The sequence below is a fragment of the Eptatretus burgeri genome, chromosome 17, assembly GCF_056783735.1.
Source record: "Eptatretus burgeri isolate ZD-2024b chromosome 17, Ebu_testis_v1, whole genome shotgun sequence".
In the NCBI taxonomy this organism is placed as follows: Eukaryota; Metazoa; Chordata; class Myxini; order Myxiniformes; family Myxinidae; genus Eptatretus; species Eptatretus burgeri.
In genome coordinates, this window is record NC_140977.1 from 52536544 (window position 1) to 52559095 (window position 22552).

The 22552-nt window shown below is 44.4% G+C and overlaps 1 protein-coding gene across 6 annotated transcripts in view; it reads left to right on the top strand.

The window, feature by feature from the left end:
- LOC147010111 (myosin phosphatase Rho-interacting protein-like) overlaps nt 1-22552 on the top strand; it is a 198760-nt gene that overhangs the window by 24730 nt on the left and 151478 nt on the right. For 5 of the 6 annotated variants that reach the window (XM_085862250.1, XM_085862249.1, XM_085862247.1 and 2 more), the window contains one exon: nt 10208-10273. In XM_085862250.1, the coding sequence (XP_085718376.1) occupies nt 10208-10273 (66 nt within the window). Of the gene's footprint in view, nt 1-10207; nt 10274-22552 lie in introns of those variants that run through there. The other variant, XM_085862251.1, reaches the window with a different exon arrangement.

Here is a 22552-nt window from a genome sequence, read left to right on the forward strand (position 1 = left end):
TAATCAATTTGCCTGGAACAATATTTGTGTGTTTAATTACAGAGATTATTATTTTAGCAGCCTCTCTTTCTGGGAGAGAAGAGGAAGAAACAGGAGTTGGACTTTTCCATCAAGCACGCAAAGCGAAAAGTGGGGTTAAGCAATTGGCTCATGTCTGTCTGCCCATCCGTCCACAAATGTCAGTTTATGATCGAGGAACAACTTGTTTCAATTGAATGTTGTATTTTGAACATAAATCAGAAAATAAACTTGGAGTTTAGCAGAACATACTTTGCTGCTGAATTTGTCATGATCACGCATGCGTAGAGAGGAGTGAGGTATTTTTTTTTACTCTTGTCTGCCTGTTTGGCAGTCAAACAAAATTGAAATCATTCCAAACAGGAAACCTGTTTTAAAGAACGTCATAAAGGACACAAACAACAGGCACGAAGAACTAATGTAACGTGCTGGACACTGTGGTGTAATGTAATAGCCATATAAATATATGTACAGTCGAATGGCCATGCCTGACGTTGCCTGCAGCGACACGTGTAACTCGTGGCAGCCATCTTGGAATATGTAATCGCTACTGTGACGTCATCGATTGAGCAAGTTTTTCGATCATGGCATTTATCTAAACCCCTAACTTGCGTGTTGTACCACTCTTGATGTCAGATGGATAACTCATGGAGGATTTATTCCGCATTCCACTCGCTATCGCTGGTGAAATACTTCCGCATGAATATTCCACTCGTGGCCCATTGGATGTGAGCAGTGCTCCACAACGCTCGTTACGTTCTCTAAATATATTTAGACAGGAAAGCCATCTAACTGTTAATTAAATAATAGATCAGAGTGGCTCTGACGGTCAGTTTCAAAATAATTGGCCAAGTAATAAGGGATGAGAGGCAAAAAAGCTGAAATGTTAACGGAACAAACCTCATTCCCCAACTTCGTACTCAAACCTCATTTCCCAAACTCTGTACTCAAACCTCATTTCCCAAACTCTGTACTCAAACCTCATTTCCCAAACTCTGTACTCAAACCTCATTTCCCAAACTCTGTACTCAAACCTCATTCCCAAACTCCGTACTCAAACCTCATTTCCCAAACTCTGTATTCAAACCTCATTTCCCAAACTCCCTACTCAAACCTCATTTCCCAAACTCCCTACTCAAACCTCATTTCCCAAACTCCGTACTCAAACCTCATTTCCCAAACTCCGTACTCGAACCTCATTCCCAAACTCCGTACTCAAACCTCATTTCCCAAACTCCCTACTCAAACCTCATTTCCCAAACTCCCTACTCAAACCTCATTTCCCAAACTCCGTACTCAAACCTCATTTCCCAAACTCCGTACTCGAACCTCATTTCCCAAACTCCCTACTCAAACCTCATTTCCCAAACTCCGTACTCAAACCTCATTTCCCAAACTCCGTACTCAAACCTCATTTCCCAAACTCTGTACTCAAACCTCATTTCCCAAACTCCCTACTCAAACCTCATTTCCCAAACTCCGTACTCAAACCTCATTTGCCAAACTCCGTACTCAAACCTCATTTCCCAAACTCCGTACTCAAACCTCATTTCCCAAACTCCGTACTCAAACCTCATTTCCCAAACTCCGTACTCAAACCTCATTTCCCAAACTCCCTACTCAAACCTCATTTCCCAAACTCCCTACTCAAACCTCATTTCCCAAACTCCGTACTCAAACCTCATTCCCCAACTCTGGACTCAAACCTCACTCACGAACCCTTATTCACGACCTTTCTCAAACTTTTCTTTCTCAAACACTCACACCATTCTTAAGCACCCTCTGTCGTACAGCAATAAGGCCTACCTAGTGTTGTTGTATATACTGTATATTGTGTATATTAAGTGCAATAATTCACGAAGGCCGACTTAGTAATAATTAGCCAATGCCAGCAGAGTCTCTCAAACATTTTTGAAATTTGCATGATGATTGTAAGAAACAAACGAGGACTTTTGTGTTGGCACAGGTTTGACATAATCAGAGTCCAACGAGCCATACTTGCTCAAACACCGACCATACGACCCATCATCACTCCCAATGAATCAAATGCAATCACAGGCTCACTGGTTTCCATACAATCGGTCGTGTTGACAATGATAGCCTTGGCCTACGTAGTTGTAGGACATCGACGTTGTAAGGTGATTTGCCTCGCTGAATATATTATGCGAATCGAGCTCATAACGGCTGAATACGAATCATCACAGACATTATGAATGATCACCACTCACTTGTGGAAGCTTTGACCACGTTCTTTTGCCCCCAGTTTCATAGTTTGTGCAGTTAATCGCAAAACATTCTGCCTCACTGCTGCTACGCGGCTTTTTTGAAGGCGCTGCCATCACACATATTCCAAAATGGTCACCGGATCGACCATTCTACTGTACTTGTATTTCTATGGTTACAGCTACTGCATGAATGGTGGTAAATTCCAGAATTGATTAATTTATACAACTTTTACAATCTTTATTTTATTTAAATTGAATTCTATACTTGAACACTGTAGAACACAAATTGCCTTCTTGTCACTTCCAAAACCATTGCGTTAAGCAGAACTTGAACATATTAAATAAGGGTGGTGACTGCTTCACTTGGTATAAACTTGCAGAATTTTTTAAAACAATCTTTAAAATCATCATTTTATTTCAATTGAAGTATATACTTGAACACTGCATGGGATATCATGTTCTATGAACTCTTTAATTAATGTAGTGGTCCAAACAGTCTTTTTTCTTTTTCTTTTTCTTTTAGCTCACCTGGACTTTAATTTGATGAGCTTATGCGATCGAGCAGTGTCCATAGGTCGGTCAGTCAGTGAGTCTGTCAACACTTCAGTCATTTTTGCTTGAACCATGGCCACAAGCTTTATATCTGATGCCTAACGAAAGTGTATTGACCACATCAAAATCTACGCTCATGAAGGGGCCTGATGAGTGGGGGGGTGGGGGTTGGGGGTTGACCCCCCCTCCCCAAAATACATATTTGTTCTCTTCTCCAAAACTACACGTCCAATTTTGATGAAACTTGGCCACAACCTTTATCACCAGCAATGTACCAAGGTTTGTTCATGGCATGAAAGAAATCAGGGGGTCTGTGGGGGGTTTGAGTGACCTTTGCTCCTAATCCAGGTGAACTTCGGGATCCACGGTCCTATTTTTATCATTCTACAACACCAGGAACCCTTTTCAATAAAGCATATCGGACACAGGAGCACGCAAAATTATATATAGGAATATTTCTCAAAGCAATACTCTCAAGTCCCGAATAAGCGTGCATGCACGCTTATTTTTTTCGAGATGAAAATCCCCCCTACACGGCCTCTATTCAGGTCTACACGCTTATTAAAAAATCGTTCTTGCCACCCTCAGGTCATATTTACACCGGCGAGCGTGTAGGGTGACAATGTTGTCCCGTCGAGAGATGTGTCGTCCTGATGTAATGCATGTATTTGGACAATAAAATCCATGTTCTATATTTGTCACATTTCTGGTTATTCGGACCTGCACGCTGATTAGACTTTTTTGCATTTTCCACCCTACACGCTTATTCCACCCTCTACTCTAATTAAAATTTGGAAAATGTTCCATCCTACACGCTTATTGAGACCCCCACGCTTATTCGGGACTTGAGAGTATATATATATATATATATATATATATATATATATATATATATATATATATATATATATATATATATATATATATATATATACATATTGTTGCGGGCCGGGTATCGGCTGCGAGCACGACCGCTGGGTGGAGCAGTAGGGTCGACTCTACCGAACACCCGGAATTTAGATTGTACCTTTCGGAAAACTCCGAGGGTATGGGTCCCTTACCGGACCGTGAATCGTCAATAATTCCACCACGTGGTACAGGGGTATGTGCCAAACTTCAAAATACCTAGAGACCACGTGGCGTGCTACCGAGTATTCACATCATCGACGGCACTCGTACGGGACGAGCCGTATGCGCGCTTGACCCGTGCGTGACCTGAGCGGATGGTCACCGAGCTTTCGTCGGTCCCAAATGCACACCACTATGGCAACAACGGCCATTCTAATTCCCCAACACGCACCGTGTTAAACCAATAAAAAACACAAAAACGAGCTGATGCATTTTACAAATAGGGTATTTATTAACAGTCGGTAGGGAAGGAGGGAAGCACGTAAGAGCAGAGTTATCAAGACTAATCAGAGATGCAAGGCAAATAATGTACAACGAAGGCACTTAACAATTTACTACTTAAAGACGGGCCCACCGACACACACGCGCGCACGCGCGCGCGCACACACACACACACACACACACACACACACACACACACACACACACACACACACACACACACACACACACACACACACACACACACACACACACACACACGTAGCCAGAAGGACATGGACCTATCCACCTCATGTGGTTTGGCTGACACGAGTGAACCAGGCCAGCGAGAGGCGATGCGAGAGGCGATGATAGAACCAGGCGCCAGCGAGCCGCGATCAGATTCCTGAGCTCCGTTCAGCACTTGTCCCGACAACCAAAACTCTCCTCTGTATCCCAAACTGTCGAGCAGGCAGGAGGTTTCTCTGCTACTTCTCCAAGTTTTTGACTTGAACGTCAAAACGTGGGCTGATAACTCCACACTGGTTCAACCTGCCCGTCATATTGACCACAACCTTGCCTGCTCGATGGTCATCAACTATCTCAAACTCTCCTTTTGGTCCGATCGCGCCACAACCTTATTCACCACTGTCCGGGGGGGGGGGAAGCCTCCTCCCTCCCCACTCTCCCTCACTGGATGGTTTTGGCGCGCAAAGTGCGCTCATCGCCCTGTCATTGGCCAAAACGGGTGCCAAGGCCGTTGATTGGACCGGGGGGGGGGAGGGGGGGCGTGACGGCCGTCGCTGCGGACCGCCTTCCAAACAGGCACAGGAAGATTATCCTGCGTGGGCTCCGCCCACAAACGTGCTGGTACGCGCATAGGCAATGCCGTCAGTTAGAGCGAGGTGAAGGTGAGCATGATGCTGGTGTTGTTGTAGTTGATGTTGGTGGTGTAAAAATAAAACAAAACCCTGACTATCAAAATAACTGCGCAGCACATGAACATTTAACTACCCATTAAACAAGGGAAAGGGAGCTATCTATCCACATTTACTTATCGAAATAACTGAGCTATAGGACCTGTATGTTGAGTGCTCATGGCTTCCAGATTCGTAACTATATATATATATATATATATATATATATATATATATATATATATAATGGTACATGAAAGGAGCACAAAAACAATAACAATGTATTATAAGAGATCCATTTTTCACATGTTTCACTTCATTTTACATCCTCACTGAGGCTCACACATTGATATGTAATATGTTTGTGAAGTACAACATGCTGTATTTTGATTAAACCCGTCAGCGAAGTGATGGAGGGGGACTTGCGTATCACATGCTGGATGTGTATCCTTTTGTACTAAATCTAGGGATTTTGGAATCGGCTTTAGTATGCATTGAGAAACTCTGGTCCAAAAGGAAGAATGAGCTGTAAAAGCTTCACCATCTCTGGCTTTGTGTTAAAAGGCCCACTTGTATCACAGTATTGTTACGGTCCCGGAGTCGCGGGGTTACGAGGGTGGAGGTATCCCTGGTTCTCCCTGGACTCACTGGGAATCGAGGTCATCGTACATGAATAACTTCGCGTTGCGGCTGATTGCTAATCAACCACGAACGCCAATTACTTGACCATGTGACCCAGGGACCATGTGACCCAGGGTCTGACAACTGTTTACCGAAGAACACGTGATCTCCTTATCGGGGAATCACATCCTCAACAATTGTGCTGCTGTTATCTTTCTTGGATCTTGATTAATGCGGCCGAGCTTTCCGCTAGCACAATACTGGACTGATATGAGAGCCATTTAGTTGGGGAATTAAATTTACCTCTCCCCATTGTCAGGACTTGCCATGCTTTGCTATTGAGGGTATGCAGGTGAGTTGGAAAATTGGTATGGGTGACGGGCAAGAGTGGCCACGAGAGCCAAGCATGTGGATCGGGTGGAAAGGGTAAAAATATGATGTGTATGGTGAATCAAGAATTGCATTTTGTTTGAGTGTGTGTGATGATTAGTGTGTATGCAGGCCATGACAGGGTAGGTACCCAGTGCCTTGTATTGCAGGTGGTGAAAAATGTAGAGCAGTGGGGGATGGAGTGACATTTGGGGTTTTGTGGGTGGGGAAGGTGTGTGTGTCCACAGGTATGAATGGGGTTCTGGAGGAGTGGTGACTATGACCCCTCCCGAGGTAACTCGCCCCTGGCAACCGGAGGTGTCTGGAGTTTGGGGGGCCTGTCGGAGGAGGGTCTGATTTGGGCGACCGACGGGTATGGAGACCCTTGGCGACCCAGGGAGAAGCCATGAGAGCCTGAGGCCAAGAGTGCCTGTGTGTGGGGAGACCCTCCCCGGCGGGATGTGCAGCAATTTAGCTGTTTGGCTGCTGGGGACTGAGAAGTTGGGGGGGGGGAAGAAGTCGTGAAGTCGGTGACTTATTTTGGACTGCGGGTACCACAGCCTGAAGTGCCTCCACCATCTTATTTGTGCAGGACCTCCCCGCTGCCGAGTTTAGGGCCACACCTGTGCTTGTTTATAAGATGAAGCCATGGCCTTGCACGGAATTTGGTGGTTACTGTTGTGAATCAGGAAATTGTGTGTGAATGTGGGAATGTTCCACTCGGTCCCATGTGACTTGATATGTGCTATGGAGGGAAGGTAGTCCGTGAAATTGGTGAGGTAGTTTCTAAATTGGGATTTGGGTCAGCTGACAGCTGGAACAGGTGATATCCACTGGGGGACATCGTCACGTAGGTGGGGGTTTGATTTGTGTAAAGTTAAATTGTCATTAAGGTCGGCCTGTTTGTATTGTTTTTGGAGCCATTCTCTCCTGCCCCATGACATCGGAGCGGGGAGACGAGGGGAAAGACCATTGTTTGTAAAACTTGTAAATTTTTGTATTTTGCTTGAAACTAAGGGGGTAGTAGGGTAAGGAGGTCAGGTTAGCTAGCTACGGCCCTCTTCCCACAGCCCCTCCTGATATACAACCGCAACAATATAAAACTTGCCATATCAATGCGATATCCACAGACCACAAAAGATGCTGCATTCGTAGCTTTTGCTAAAAGCAAGGAAAAGGCCTTTGTGCTCGGGTCCCAAAAGAGGAACGCTCACCATCACAAGTACTCGGGAGGTTTTTCTACCGCCAAAGCTATAGTGCTGGCACTTTCTCCCTGTCCATAAAGCTTGCGCAATCGGCTCCAGGTTTTTTGGGGTCCATTGAGAACGTGTTGGTTGCTTGGTAGATTGCGATACAATGATGTGCTGTGCTGCTTGTGCTGACCGAGGAAATGGAGCTGGCGCTAAATTCATTCATTTTTTATTAAAAAATATATATATTCCGCTTATTGTGGTGGCATGATTTCATGCTTTCAACTGGCTATGATCAACGGTGCATCACCACTGCTACCGAGTATGGGGGCACCACTGTTCGAATGCCCCTATTACCAGGTCACTGGTACTCATTTTGCGGACCTCGGAAGGATGACAGGCTGAGTCAACCCCACCTAGTGTTAATTCAGCGGCCGACGGGTCTCAAACTCAGGACCCTAGGATCCCAAGCCCGCCACCCTAACCACGAGGCCAACACCGGGCTTCGGTGATAAATAGGCCGGGTTTTTAAGATTGTAACATTTGGCTCGCACTGTTCCCTTGAAGCACGTGCATTTTTGAAATCGAGGCAATCTCAAAGAGCATTTGTCACAAAAGTGGCCGAAGCTGGCGGAGGTAGGCCTGTGATGCACCGCCTAAAAAAAACGCAAATGGGTTTGACATGTGAGCCGTTTGAAGAGGGTATGTGTACCATACAGATTGCAATGAGGATGGGAGTGGGTGCTTAAATGTATTCAGTACTGCAAAAATTGCTTTGTTTCCTGATTGGAATACGTAACACATTCACACCTCAGAACCGTCTCACCTGGGTTCGAATCTCGATCCTGCTCTCAGTTGTCATCCTGGTGTTTCACAGGTGAGGGCGATGCATGAATGTGTGCACCATCCCACGGATGAACGTCAAGATGGAGGACCCGTTTGCCAGCATTGGTTGGTGGACCTTTAAAGCTTCGGCGTTGTCTTTCGTGAATAATGGGCGCGTCTTTATCGCTGGCATCCTGAACAAATTACTAATTCCGACTTGGAATGGCGGGAAGGAAGCGGTTTGGTCTTCTTGGAGGTTCCTTGGCACCAGGTTACACTGCTTTTGATGTCCGAGTGTAGTTGTTGTCTCGGCAGCATCTGCGTCATAAACAAATTGATCAGGTGGTTCACACGTTTCATCCGAACGGTCCTTGGATATGATGAGCAACCTCCACATATAACACATCAGTTCTGGCTTTCAGGCTGGCATTTTAATATCTACAAAGGCAGAAGGTCATGGAACAGGTGCATAATCCAGATTTGTCAAATTTTTTTTCGATTTGAACCTCGTTTCGTGCCCCAAGGGGTGGGAACTTTGGGTCACGGGTCAAAACCCTCAACATTTGATGTCGGGTCATTGCTGGTGGAACTTTTTGCCATTTTTTTTTTGTCAACTTTGCTTCGGGTGGGAAGTGTGGGCATTTGCGATGGCATGCCATCGATTTTGCTTGAGTCATAACCTTGCTGCAATTCGATTTTGTCTGCAAGTCGTACCATGACGGGACTGCCGATTGAAGACGCAAGTTTTCAGAACCAGAAGCACCGCGCTACTTATCCCCAGCATCACTGCAGCCATGACAAAAATCAATTATATTTCAATGGACTCGTATGTCATCCTTGACAATGTTCCACAGAAGGTGGGAAATGACTGACGACGATGCACCGATGCTCGGATCGAGGCTTGCACCAGGGCGACGAATTATTGCCGAGGCCTTTTGTGATTGCAATTTGTTTTTTTTCTTTCTTTCTCGGTGCGTAAATGGCACCCAATATCCCGAAGAGTTCAATGGGCTCATTATGGGCTTTTGTCCTCTGCTGGAGTGGCTTCGTCCGACCATTCGCCGAATGAGCTCGCAGCTGGCAGAGTGAACCGAGGAGTCGATGACCCACTTCCACCAAAATCTGGTGTTCCTGGGTCGAATTGAGGTAACGCACTGGAAGGATATGCCGAGTCGTTTGCCACCGTTCGGGCCTTTGTCTCGGAATTAACCGCTCATGCTAATGCCAGGGTTGTGGCGACGTAAACGCACCACAAGATAAACAGAGAGGAGTTTAATGAGCCTTGGGCGTAATTGCGATTGCGTCGATTACTCCTCGATTGGCTGTTTATAGGGAAAGCTCCGGTAGTTACGTGGCACTTCCATTTTATCCTTGAGGAAACCGAGTTACCATTTTTAAAAAGTCGTGCCCGAGTTCACAGCCCTGTCGGTTCAAATTTCGTTTGAGTGCAGCTGCTGATGGGTTTTGTCCCCGCAATGAAATCGTGCACACGTGCTGGATTGGCACAGTTGATAGCTCGATGTTGAACCGGTCAGTACGGCGTGCGTGCTCCACGTCTCACGAATCCCTTGGGGTGTAAACTTGAAGCTTATTGATTACGGTTTGAAATTGCAGTTTGATGGTGAAAGTCATACGGTGCAGTCAGGCTGTTAAAAGGGCACCGACGCCTGATTTATTTTTGTGATTAACCAATATAAGTACAACCCTCGGTTACTGAGAAATCGCTTTCTGAAAAATTTTGAATGACAATGCCATTTGGGCCAAAAACTGAGAGCAAGCCAATCCCTGTGATAGAATCATTCAACTTGTAAAGCTGTTTTTTTTATTGTTGTGATGCATTGCCGAGTGTGCAGGTCTTCAGGTGATGCGTTAAGCCGGCTGTTAGCCTATTCTGTTGAGCCTATTTCGAGTTGTGTGGCTGTAAATGTACGACCATCACAGTGGATCCATTTGTGACGATGCTTTTCTGTGACTCTTTAATCCATAATACAGGTGGCTATCCGATTAGATGACATGCTCACCTGTCCGTCAACATTTGAGAGCCCTCGTGACCCTCAGTCGTTCCCAATGTCGCTGTTCAATGGACGTGGAAAACTTGGCATGCAGTCAAAATGATAAACTAATATATTTTTTTATTTTGCCTCTTGTTTGCACTCAACAGAAATGGCAGCGCAGATTTTTCTTGCTCTATGAACACGGGGGACTACGCTACGCTTTGGACGAGCTGGTATGACCTCCCCCCCTCCCTCCTCCCCATCCCTCCACTTCCTTTCCTCCACAGTGCCTTCAGTTTGTTCTGCTTTGAGTGCTTGGGCTGTTATCATGAAGTTTGATTACTGTCGTCCTCAGCTAACAGTGGTGCTGTTTTAACTCGACTGGCTCATTGCCTGTATTTGTGAGTCCAGAACACGTGGGTTCAAATCTTTGCCATTGCCATGGATACCCAGTGGTCGTCCAGTGATTTTTGAGCCAGGAGGGTGCCTTGGCAGCAGCTATCCTCAATCAAAGAGGAAAGGGGGGGGGGGTAGCGAAGCAGTATCGTGGGGCCAAACGGAGATTATTTAGCCTTCCTTCTCCACTCATCCCCTTTCCTTTCCAGTTTGTTTTTGCCTTTCATTGAACCTGCAATTGTTTGTAAAGTTACCAAGGCACAGAAGTACGTCTCTCGAAAGTCGGTGCTAAATCAACCCGAGCTTTGTTCGGCTTTACAGTCCACAGTCACAAATCGCTCTTAAATTGATGAGAATAAAGGGGGGGCTAAACAAATTTATACCGAACACGCAATGTCAGTGGTGAAAGGAAATAGTGCTCAACAGTCTTTGTGGACCAATGTCATGACAAAATAAAAGGAGTCTTAACGAGGATATGTCACGCAGAGATAAGGCTGCCTTCTCTGAACGGGGGTCGGAGTATTGAATGCTTGGAACACAAGGTACCCCAGATGACTCAGAATGGGTTGGCCTGTTTAACATTCCCATCTGAACTCTTCTGGTTTGTGATTTATTTATTTATTTTGAATCCCGCCTGAAATCCCATGTACCATGTGGACTCTCCCAGTGTCTATGAGCGTCCTGTAAAGTACATAAACAAGTACGCTGATGTGCACTTTTGTCGTTATCCTGAACGTGATTTGTGCACGAGCTTCTCCAGGAGCCTTAAATTTATGTAAAGATAAATAAATACGTGAAGATTCTGGAGCTGTCAAACGCTGGTGATGCAATGAAAAATTGGACGAATGAATTTGACGGACAAATTAAACATTAACAGGTAAAATGGCCTGAAAATGCCGCAGTGTGAGACTCTCCTTCCTTTTATTTCCTCTCGACCTTTTGCTGCCCTCCAACAACCTTCATCTTCTCTTATAAGGGTATTTATCCATTGGGGGTCCCAAAGAAGATCTGAGCACCATTTGGTTGTCCCTTCATACACTAAGGACTGGCACTGCCATGAATTCCCTGACATTCCAGCATCAAGAAAGGTTGGTTTGACTCATACCAAGTCCTTTCGCTCTGTTTGATTATGTGCGGTTAAACCCTCGTTGCATGCCATTTTTTTGTTTCTCCGTGGATGTTCGACCCTGTGGACCCGCTCTTCATTCCGCCACACTCCCATTACTACAGAAACCCTCCATCATGTGTCCTTTCTTTATTGTTTTCCCCGATGAGCCAAACAATGAAGACGGGGTAAACGTCTGACTGTTCAGACGGCCAGGAACAGACGTGGCAGTGTTTGAGTCTCAAACTGCGAAGAATGTGGTTATTTTGGGGACCATTTGGAACTGCACTCCTGAAACACCTGCTGTCGTGGATTGTGAACACCTATTTACATAATGGACTCGCGTGAACCTGAAGGACATACAGAGGGGAAGTTGTACCATGATAATGTCAGTTGTAATGACATTTTCAAAATGCCAGAGAGTGTTTAACCACGTGACAAATATGACTATTCACATTTGGCAGAAGGGGCTTTGTTGTTAATTACTACGACGAATATTTATGCATAAAACAGACGGTGTGACACCAACATTGCGTGCCCCATATTACGATGCAAATTGTGCCAGTGGGGAACCCATTGCATTGCATATTCAGATATTCTGAATTTCTTCTGCCATTCTCATTGAAGAGTCTCCTGGATGCTCAAGCCAATATTGCTGTGTAACTATTATTTTTCAATGTTGCTTTGCATTGGGCAATGGGGCGTAGTGGCGTGCGCCTGTAATCCGGCTACTCGGAGGCTTGGGTTGGAGGATCGCTTGAGGATGGGGACTCTGCGCTGGGCCGCGCTATGAGAGGGTGTAGGCCAGCCCGGAATCATGGTGAAACCCAATCCTTATCCCTGTACCGTTAGAGGCGACCAGGGTTGCATCAGGAAGGGCATCCGGCGTAAAACCTGTGCCAAATCAGTATGCGGATCATAACGGATGATCCGCTGTGGCGGCCCCTAATGGGAGCAGCCGAAAGAAGAACAATAACTTTGCATTGGGCAATGCCGACCTCGTTTTTGCACATTTTTCTCTCTCTTTTTCTCTTGAAAAGAGAGAGGCTCAAGATTAGATTTGAAAGTGAGGTAGTGGGGAAACAACTGCGCACAATCAACAAGGGGATAAATAAGAGAGATTGGATGTGGAGAGAGGAGACGGAGATGGGGAGAGAGAGAGAGAGAGAGAGAGAGAGAGAGAGAGAGAGAGAGAGAGAGAGAGAGAGAGAGAGAGAGAGAGAGAGAGAGAGAGAGAGAGAATGAATTGGGGGGGGGGGAGGGAGAGAGAAGGAAGAGATGGAAGGAAGGAGAGATAAAGAAAGAGAGAGAAGGAAGAGAGGGAAGGAAGGGAGAGATAAAGAAAGAGAGAGAAGAGGAGAGGAGAGGATGGTGGGGAAGAGAGAAAGAATAGAAGAGAAGAGAAGGGAAAGGGAGGAGGATTGGGGGTGGGGGGGGAGAGAGAATAAAGAGAGAGATAGAGAAAGAAGGAAAGTGATGAGGCGGGTGGGAGAGAGAACGAGAGAAGTGATACATGACACTGAAATCTGCAAGTTCGAGGTTTGGGTTGGGAAGGGTTGTTGGGGATAATATAGATCATGGGTCAGTATAGAGGATGCCATGAGATGGCGGTGCACTGCCCGCTTGAATCCCTGGAGGTAAGGGTGAGACAGAACAGTCTCTGGAAGATGGTTCCATAAATGGGAGAAGTGAGGAATAAATGAGTTGATGCACTCAGTCTGGATTTTGGAAGTATAAGTAGGAGGTTGTGAATGTGTAACTGGAAAATCGTGTGCATCTTGGAGTTTCTTAGGAGGGATTGGAGGACAAAGATTGGAAGGAGTTAAATTGGAGAAGAGGCGGTTTTAAAAAAAAGAAAAGAAAAAATTCCACCAACCTACACGTGATGTGAAAGCAATCATACCTTGTACTTCGGCCTCATCACGGTATATTCCAATAATTGCGTTACGGAAGATTCAAACCTGAATGTTTCTTTACCCCGTGGAGAGAGCTTGCAGAAGAGAAACATGATTACAAGCAGTATTTTCCAATTGAATGGTTGTGAAATGATCAACGTAGTTTCTGGGTATGGTTCGTCGTCCCGCATCTGTGATATGAACGGCGCGCGAGCTGGGTGTTGAGAAATTTTCCGAAACGATACGTGCGAGGACCGGGTACTTCACCGAGGCTCACCCCGCGGCCATAAGGGACGACGCCACACCGGGCGAGGTGATCTCGATCGTGTCCACCGACTGACGCAGCCATTGCCAGGCTGCAATGAGGTGGATTACAAGATTACAAGCAATGAGGTTTTGAAGAAACCTCATCGTTTTATGGAGGTTTTTTTTTTTTACTGATGCGACGACGACTCCTCAGGGGAGCTGCCCGTGGGTGGTGTAACGGGGTGTAACGGTGAATCATTGTCATCGTCAGGGTGTTGGTTCAAAGCCTCGATCACTCGCGCTTCCAAAACAAATTTGTCACTGAGCTATTTTGCTTGTTATTAAAGCTCTCCTCTGCACCTGCAAACGCACAGATTGGCTATCGTCTGCTGTACCGTGCGCCTTCATCGTATTGACATTCCAATGTTGAATCAAATTCCTGGTTGATGGGTGAGGAGCATTGTCATTAGGGTGGCACAGCTTGGGAGGATTTAGAGTGTGCATGTGTTTATGGGATGTTTTCCTTTTGCAATCCTGAATTTGCTTCTTTGCTTCTCTGGTAGTCATTTACTCAAATGAAGGCAAGAGAGTATGGAATGAGAGTTGAGTGCATGGCTGGAGTCACCAAGATGGGAGGGGAATATTAGTGAGGGTGTTTTTTATTTTTCTTTTTCTTTTCTTTCCCTTTCATGGCACACCGCCAGTGGGATTGGCAGTGCCTGAAGAGAATTTTAATTTGTTGCCACGGTCGGCCAGTTTTGAAATGCCCTCCACGACTCGCTGTGATCGAATCCCCTTCAATACTTCGGGGTGGGCTATTTAGGCGGCGAGGAGCGGGCTTCCCGGCCTAATGCAACAGCTACTACCTTGAGGGATGTTTGGTTGACCCTGTCCAGTGAAACCCAGCCGAGCCACTCCATAATGCTGAGTTGTAGTTCTTGAGGCTACTTGGTCAATTCGTCGGTCTGACCATTTTGCTGGTTACACTTTTTAACCTTGATGTTTCTTCTCCTCCTCCTTTTTCATCTTCTTCCTTTTTTTTTCCTCGATCTTCTTCATATTCTTTTTTTATTCCTCTTCTTTCTTTTTATTTTATTTTATTTTTTTGATCCCTATTTTCCATCCTGTGCCACAACGTCCCCTTCGTGTCTTCGTACTTGCACGTGAACATGCCAAGCCGTCAGAGTCTCATTGACCTTTTGGGCTGTGCTCTGTATGTCAATTAGCATGTCAATTAAATGTTACCTCGGCAGTTGGGTTGAGGAAGGGGGAGTGCAGGCTGACTTGGGATCGTTGTTTCCGAACCTGTAAGCCTTTTCAGGTTCGTCAGCTAGATCAGGTGGGCGTGCGTTCACCGCTTTAGCTATCTTGTCCTCGGTTTGATACCATCAGTCATTGGATATGAACACAACGTGCATCCATTGCAGAGTTAGCAGAAGATTCTGCATCTTCAAGCACGTCGATGGGCCGTGGCATCAGCAGGATGTGCATACAACTTTTTTTTTGGAGTCGGCAGCCATTACGAATTACCTGTGTAGAGAGGGTTGTGACGACCTTTCCTCTTTAAGATCTTTTCTGAACTGCAGCTGCTGTTGTGGCCCCATGAGACATATTTCCACATGGATCAAGAGAAGTCGGGCTTTTGCACTATCAGCAATGGATTTCATGAACTGAAAGTTGATACAAGAGTGCGTTTGCCACCAGATGGGAACCAAGGTGTGGCTGATGTTCAAGCAATGACCTAGATTCAGAGCATAGGAGAGCTCTCCTCTTGTTTCCCACAGCGATCAACTTAAAGGTCCCCTGACATGCAAAAGTACTGAAATTTCATTTATATATGTCCTATAGGAGTTTTTCATTGTGATTTCAGATCTGACAATTTTTTTTCACAATACTCATTCTGTAAAATGTAAAATTAAAAAAACAAACCTCTTTGGGAACGCCCCTAAAAATTCTCCTGAAAGGGGCATAACCCACATGATGTCAACTACAGGATTACAAAGGCTGCACGTAAATTACTCGGGTTGGTGGTCTACGTGATTATATTGGCTTCCTGTGTGTTTCCACATTCGATTGGTCGACTCAATCGCATCGTTCATTTCCGCTTTTAAAAAAATCGAACATTTGGTTTTGAATAATGGATGGCATGGACTTTCATTTGTCTGGTAACGACAGTGAGTGTGAGAGAAATGAAGGATTTTGGTCTGAATCGCATGGAGAATTGTTGGATAACGTAGTCGCGGGAGGTGAAGTTCAGGCAGCTGGAAATGAAGTACGGCCTTACCAGTTCGATCCCGAAGCAGGACAAGCAGAGGAAAATGGCGATGAAATTCCCGGAGTTCATGATGATCGGGAGGACATCGAAGGAAGACTTGGCAATAACAACTGGTTAGACTAAATCCTATTCGTAATTCAATAATGTAAATTCGACTTGCATACTGCTCGGTAACAGAAATATTTTAGTGAGGTGACGTGACCAGCGCAGCGCAGCGGACATGTTGTTCTGCGGCAAATGAATCACAAACAAAGCCAGCGCAGCGCAGCGGACATGTTGCTCCGCGGCGAATGAATCACAAACAAGGCCAGCGCAGCGGACATGTTGCTCTGCGGCGAATGAATCACAAACAAGGCCAGCGCATGTCATCGGCCGTATCTCTCCGCGCATAAAACAAAGCAATCTCGCTCTCAGGATACGATGAGAACTTGTGTGCAGAACACACCTTGTGACACAATTGTCTCGAGTAGTCCGATAAATCTGACGTTCTGTTGCATTTTTATTTATTTTATTCCTACTGTTGTCATGTAGCACCAGTAGAAAACAATAAGCCTGGTGTTGACTTAGTGGTGAGGGTGGCAGCTTGGGATCCTAGGGTCCTGAGTTCAAGCATCATTGGCCGCTGAATTAACATACACCAGGAGGTTGACTCAGCCTGTCATCCTTCCGAGGTCGGCAAAATGAGCACCAGTGTACTGGTAAGGGGGACACTGCATCAGCTGCATAGCCGCGTCCCAACCAATGATGCAACCAGCAGTGAGAGAGAGAGAGAGAGAGAGAGAGAGAGAGAGAGAGAGAGAGAGAGAGAGAGAGAGAGAGAGAGAGAGAGAGAGGAAGAGAGAAGAAGAGAGAAGAAGAGAGAAGAAGAGAGAAGAAGAGAGAAGAAGAGAGAAGAAGAGAGAAGAAGAGAGAAGAAGAGAGAAGAAGAGAGAAGAGAGAGAAGAGAGAAGGGAGAGAGAAAGCTACAGCACGTCAGATTTGTCGGCCTCGTCGGACGGACGACGGATTTATCGGCCTCGTCGGATGGACAACGGATTTATTGGCCTAGTCTCGACCAGTGTTTCTCAACCGGGGTTCCCCTGAACCCTAGGGTTCCGCAAGAGGTCGCTAGGGGTTCCGCGAGAAACAGTAATAAATAGGCGAATGTATTTTTGAGTAGTTTTTGTTTGATTTAATATTCGTAATTTTACTATACACGTACGGCATATTGTTGGAAACTCCTTGGTTATTATAATAGAGGCTTCAACCTCTTGTATTTTTTACAATTATAACAACCATAGGGAATGTATTTAACGATGTCAATATGGCGCCAGTTTGAAACCGCCCTCACTGGTTAGTGGACGCCCTGTACGCGGCGGATTCGTGTATCATTGAGTGACTGACTCAAGTACGGGACGCATGCACGGTGTCCATCTATCTTCTCTGTGCTTCCTAGCGCGAAGTCTCTCTCAAGGTTAGTTCTTCTGTTTACCTTTATTGCTTCAGCTTTATTTGTTTAAGTTTTGTTGATCAAGTTACATGAGGTGTGTTTTTTAATTGTCAAACAGACTCGGGGTTGACAAACACGTTCTAAAATGACGTTTTCAAAAAAAAAAAAACATTTTTTTTTTGTGTGATTTAAAACCTTGGTGTGGTCTCATAAATGAGCAGTATGTTTTTTTTTTCATTGCCAATAAATTTGACAAAAAGGGGGTCATTTTTTCCTTAAAGCAGGTATCCGAAAAAAATATATTATATTTACCACGTGAACTACGATAAAAATATAAAAGAGCTCATGGTATATAATAATTTTTATGCTTATTTTTATGCTTATTTATGCATATTAATAATGGTATATAATAATTTTTATGCAGGGGTTCCCTGAGACATGAAAACTATTTCAAGGGTTCCACAAGGGTAAAAAGTTTGAGAAACGCTGGTCGAGACTCTAGAGATCTCGAGTCAATCCACTCTATGCGAGTTTCTGTTTATGACGTCAACGCTGCGATTCGCTGGTCAACTTTTTTAGGGGCGGGGCATAGCAAGTTGTGAAAGGCACCAGAAATGATCTAAATATTGCTCTAATTATCCCATTTTTGATTTTATTTTAAAAACATGGGTGATTTTTTTTTTCACTAGGAAGGTCAAGTTAATATATAAATAACCAGAAAGTTTTGCATGTCAGGGGACTTTTAATGTATTTTTATTTTTTAATATTTAAAGTCATTGGTTTTCCTTGTCTGCCCATGCAGACCAACACAAGCCTATGTGTATATATATATATATATATATATATATATATATATATATATATATATATATATATATATATATATATATATATATATATATATATATATATTTATCTTCTTCTTTCGGCTGCTCCCGTGAGGGGTCGCCACAGCGGATCATCCGTTATGATCTGCATAATGATTTGGCACAGTTTTTACGCCAGATGCCCTTCCTGACGCAACCCTGGTCGCCTCTTACGACACAGGGATATGGTACACCTATTCTAACCGGGACATACACCGGGCCCAGTACACTGCTACTCATTTCGCCGACCTCGGAAGGATGACAGGCTCTCAACCTCCTGGTGTGTATTAATTCAAGTGGCCAACGGGGCTTGAACTCAGGACCTTTTGGATCCCAAGCCGCTACCCTAACCACTACGCCAACACCAGGTTATATATATGTATGTACTGTATGTATGTGTGTATATATATGTATATATATATATATATATATATATATATATGTATATATATATGTATATATATATATATATATATATATATATATATATATATATATATATATATACACATACATACATACATACATACAGCTCTGGAAAAAAAAATTAAGAGACAACTGCAAAATTATCAGTTTTCTGGTTTTACTATTTATAGGTATGTGTTTGAGTAAAATGAACATTTTTGTTTTATTCTATAAACTACTGACAACATTTCTCCCAAATTCCGGAATTTTTTTTTGTCATTTAGAGCATTTATTTGCAGAAAATGACAACTGGTCAAAATAACAACAAAGATTCAGTGTTTTCAGACCTCAAATAATACAAACAAAACAAGTTCATATTCATTTTTAAACAACACAATACTAATGTTTTAACTTAGGAAGAGTTCAGAAATCAGTATTTTGTGGAATAACCCTGATTTTAAATCACAGCTTTCATGCGTCTTGGCATGCTCTCCACCAGTCTTTCACATTGCTGACTTTATGCCACTCCTGGCGCAAAAGTTCAAGCAGCTCGGCTTTGTTTGATGGTGTGTGACCATCCATCTTCCTCTTGATCACATTCCAGAGGTTTTCAATGGGGTTCAGGTCTGGAGGTTGGGCTGGCCATGACAGGGTCTTGATCTGATGGTCCTCCATCCACACCTTGATTGACCTGGCTGTGTGGCATGGAGCATTGTCCTGCTGGAAAAAAACCAATCCTCAGAGTTGGGGAACATTGTCAGAGCAGAAGGAAGCAAGTGTTCTTCCAGGACAACCTTGTACGTGGCTTGATTCCTGAGTCCTTCACAAAGACAAATCTGCCCGATTCCAGCCTTGCTGAAGCACCCCCAGATCATCACCGATCCTCCACTAAGTTTCACAGTGGGTGCGAGACACTGTAGCTTGTAGGCCTCTCCAGGTCTCCGTCTAACCATTAGACGACCAGGTGTTGGGCAAAGCTGAAAATTGGACTCATCAAAGTCCAAGTCAAAATTGGACTCAAAGAAAATTGGACACCTTACTCCAGTCCTCTGCGGTCCAATCCTTATGGTCTTTTGCAAACCTCAGCCTGGCTCTTCTTTGCTTCTCATTGACGAGGGGCTTTTTTCTAGCTTTGCATGACTTCAGCCCTGCCCCAAGGAGCCTGTTTCGAACCGTCCTCGCCGTGCACTTCACCCCAGCTGCTATTTGCCATTCTTTTTGTAGGTCACTTGATGTCATCCTACGGTTGTTGTGACATTCGAATGAGTTGGCGGTCATCCCGGTCAGTGGAAAGTCATTTTCGCCCTCTGCCAGTCTGTAGCTTTGTTGTCTGCTGCTTGACCTTGTTCTTATGAACCCGTCTTTGAAATTTTAAGGATGGAAGCAACGTGCCGCTCACTGTATCCCTCTGCCAGTAAAGCCAGAATTGAACCCTTCTTTTCCTCATTCAAAACTTTTCTTTTCAACTCTTTTGGCATGGTCAATAGTTATTTTTAGGTCATCTCGTTAGAGATGACCTAATAAAAACCAGTGTCGATGTACGTACGTACGTCCCCATTTTTTTCTTCCGATTTTCTTGATATTTGGTATGTGGGTTGATGTCGATGAGGTATGCATGATGGTATGACCTTTGACCCGATTGCAGGTCAAGGTCAACATCAAGGTCACTCCAAAGTTGCGAAATCGTCCATTTTTAAAATCTATCTCCTCCGCCGTTTATGATCCGATCTTCGAAATTCCTTCGATTCTGATAATATGGAACAATATCTAAATTTGTTCGGGCCGGTTTTTTGAAATTCGTCCCGGTTATCGAGTCACGTGTCTTCAAAGTTGGAAAAATCATCGATGTGATACGGTCAAAAAAAAATTCGCCCGGTCTTGATGAAACTTGGTATGTAGGTAGGGGCCGATGAGTGATGCACGACGGTGTGACTTTTGACACGATTGAAGGTCAAGGTCAAGGCCACTCCAAAGTTGCGAAATCGTCCATTTTCAAAATCTATCTCCTCCGCCGTTTGTGATCCGATCTTCGAAATTTCTTCGGATTCTGATAATATGGAACAATATCTAAATTTGGTCGTGCCGGTTTTTTAATTCATCCTGGTTATCGAGCCACGTGTCTTCAAAGTTGGAAAAATCGTTGATGTGATACGGTCAAAAAAATTTCGCCCGATCTTGATGAAACTTGGTATGTCGGTAGTGATCGATGAGTGATGCACGACGGTATGACTTTAAACCTGATTGAAGGTCAATGTCAAGGTCACCGATGCTGTAAACTTGTGAAATCATCCATTGTCAAAATATCATCCGCCATTTATGACTCAGAAATGCGGTTTGATTTCTGAGGTCCGGTTTCTATCCTTTTGAAGACACATTAATCATAAATGTTCCAAATCATCCATTTTCAAAATCTATCGCTGGATAACTCAGAAATGTAGTTTGATTTCTGAGGTTTTCTATCCTTTTTACTCCCGGGCTTTCGTCTGTCCGTTGAACCAAAAGACAAGACGACATTGAAGCCATTCTAAGCCGATCAGAGATCCACATCTACAGAGCTTCAGAGATGACCGTCACCCCCAACCGGGGGTAATTTTTTTTTCTTTTCATTTTGAACTCCATATGCATGATACTATTGACAGAAAAGTCTTATGTGTGTTTTGGTATTATCCCACCACTGCTTGAGGTTTGAGAAACGCTCTTTTGAGGCAACCAGGATGTTCCGAATTTCTGGAAAAAAAAAAAAAACCTCTTTAAACGTACTATCATCAAGAATATTATTATTGAATTTCCAAAAAGCGCTCTTGTGCTTTGAACAAGGTGGGAAATTGTGAGAAATGTTGCGCTGTGGTCTGAAAATCCCGATGGGCAAATTTGCGATGATAGGACGAGACTTTCAAGTAGAGGATTGACGTAAAACTTGTCTAAGCGAGCAAGTACAACATTATTTTGAATGCACTGACACCACAAGTATTGCCTGATTTATGAGTGCTGTAACCACAATATGTCTGTGCAGTTCAGTTGTATTATAAAATTGGTGAGGGGTATTGTGGAGGCAGGATGGGGTTTGGCACTGTTCCTGTCTTGCTGGCGTTGGAGGTTGCAATTAAAATCTCCACCACGACAGATATGATCGTTTTAGTTATTCAGGGCATTTTGGCTGTCGAGGGAAGTTCGGTGTGCTCCAAGATTACTTAAAAAAAACAAAATCCCTCGCCGAGCTGCGGGATTGGAGGATTTTCTTTTTCCTTTAAGTCGCTACATTCACTAACAGTCATCTACATCAGATGGTTCTGATGTGGTGTCGTACTGATTGTCACCAATCACCTCTTCAGTCTCGTCACAACCCTCCACATTATCAAATGGGACATAGTCCAAAGAGGGAGGGGATGAAGAGGCTACTCTAGGGGAGAGGAGTAAAAGCAGCTGCTTTAGGAGAGGGAGGAAGGAGAGTTATTAATTGTTGTGGTTTAGTCATTATCAGTTTCAGGATCAGTAGATGAGGGTGAAGGGTCATCTACAACTATGTCCTCCAACACTGAGGATCTATTTTCCAGAACAAGGGACAGAACTGGGGCAGGAGTTGGTTGCCGGTTTTTCGGTTGTGTTTTTTCTTTTCACATGTTGACCATTTCCATCTGTTTGCAGATGTCTTTTTCCTTTTGTTCAGACAAACTGAAACTCATCGTGGTTAGTGGGGGGTGGGGGGAGGAGTTGCGGGAGATTGGGGGGAGAGGTGAGGTGAGTGGGGGTTGTAATCATAGGATGGAAGGATTTTCATCAGTTGTTTTCGAGGGATAGAGAGAGAAGAGAAAGAAGAGAGAGGATTCTGTGTAAAAATTCCCAGGCTGAGTTAACATCAGGGGCAGTAGATATTGGAGACCAATCCTGAAGAGAG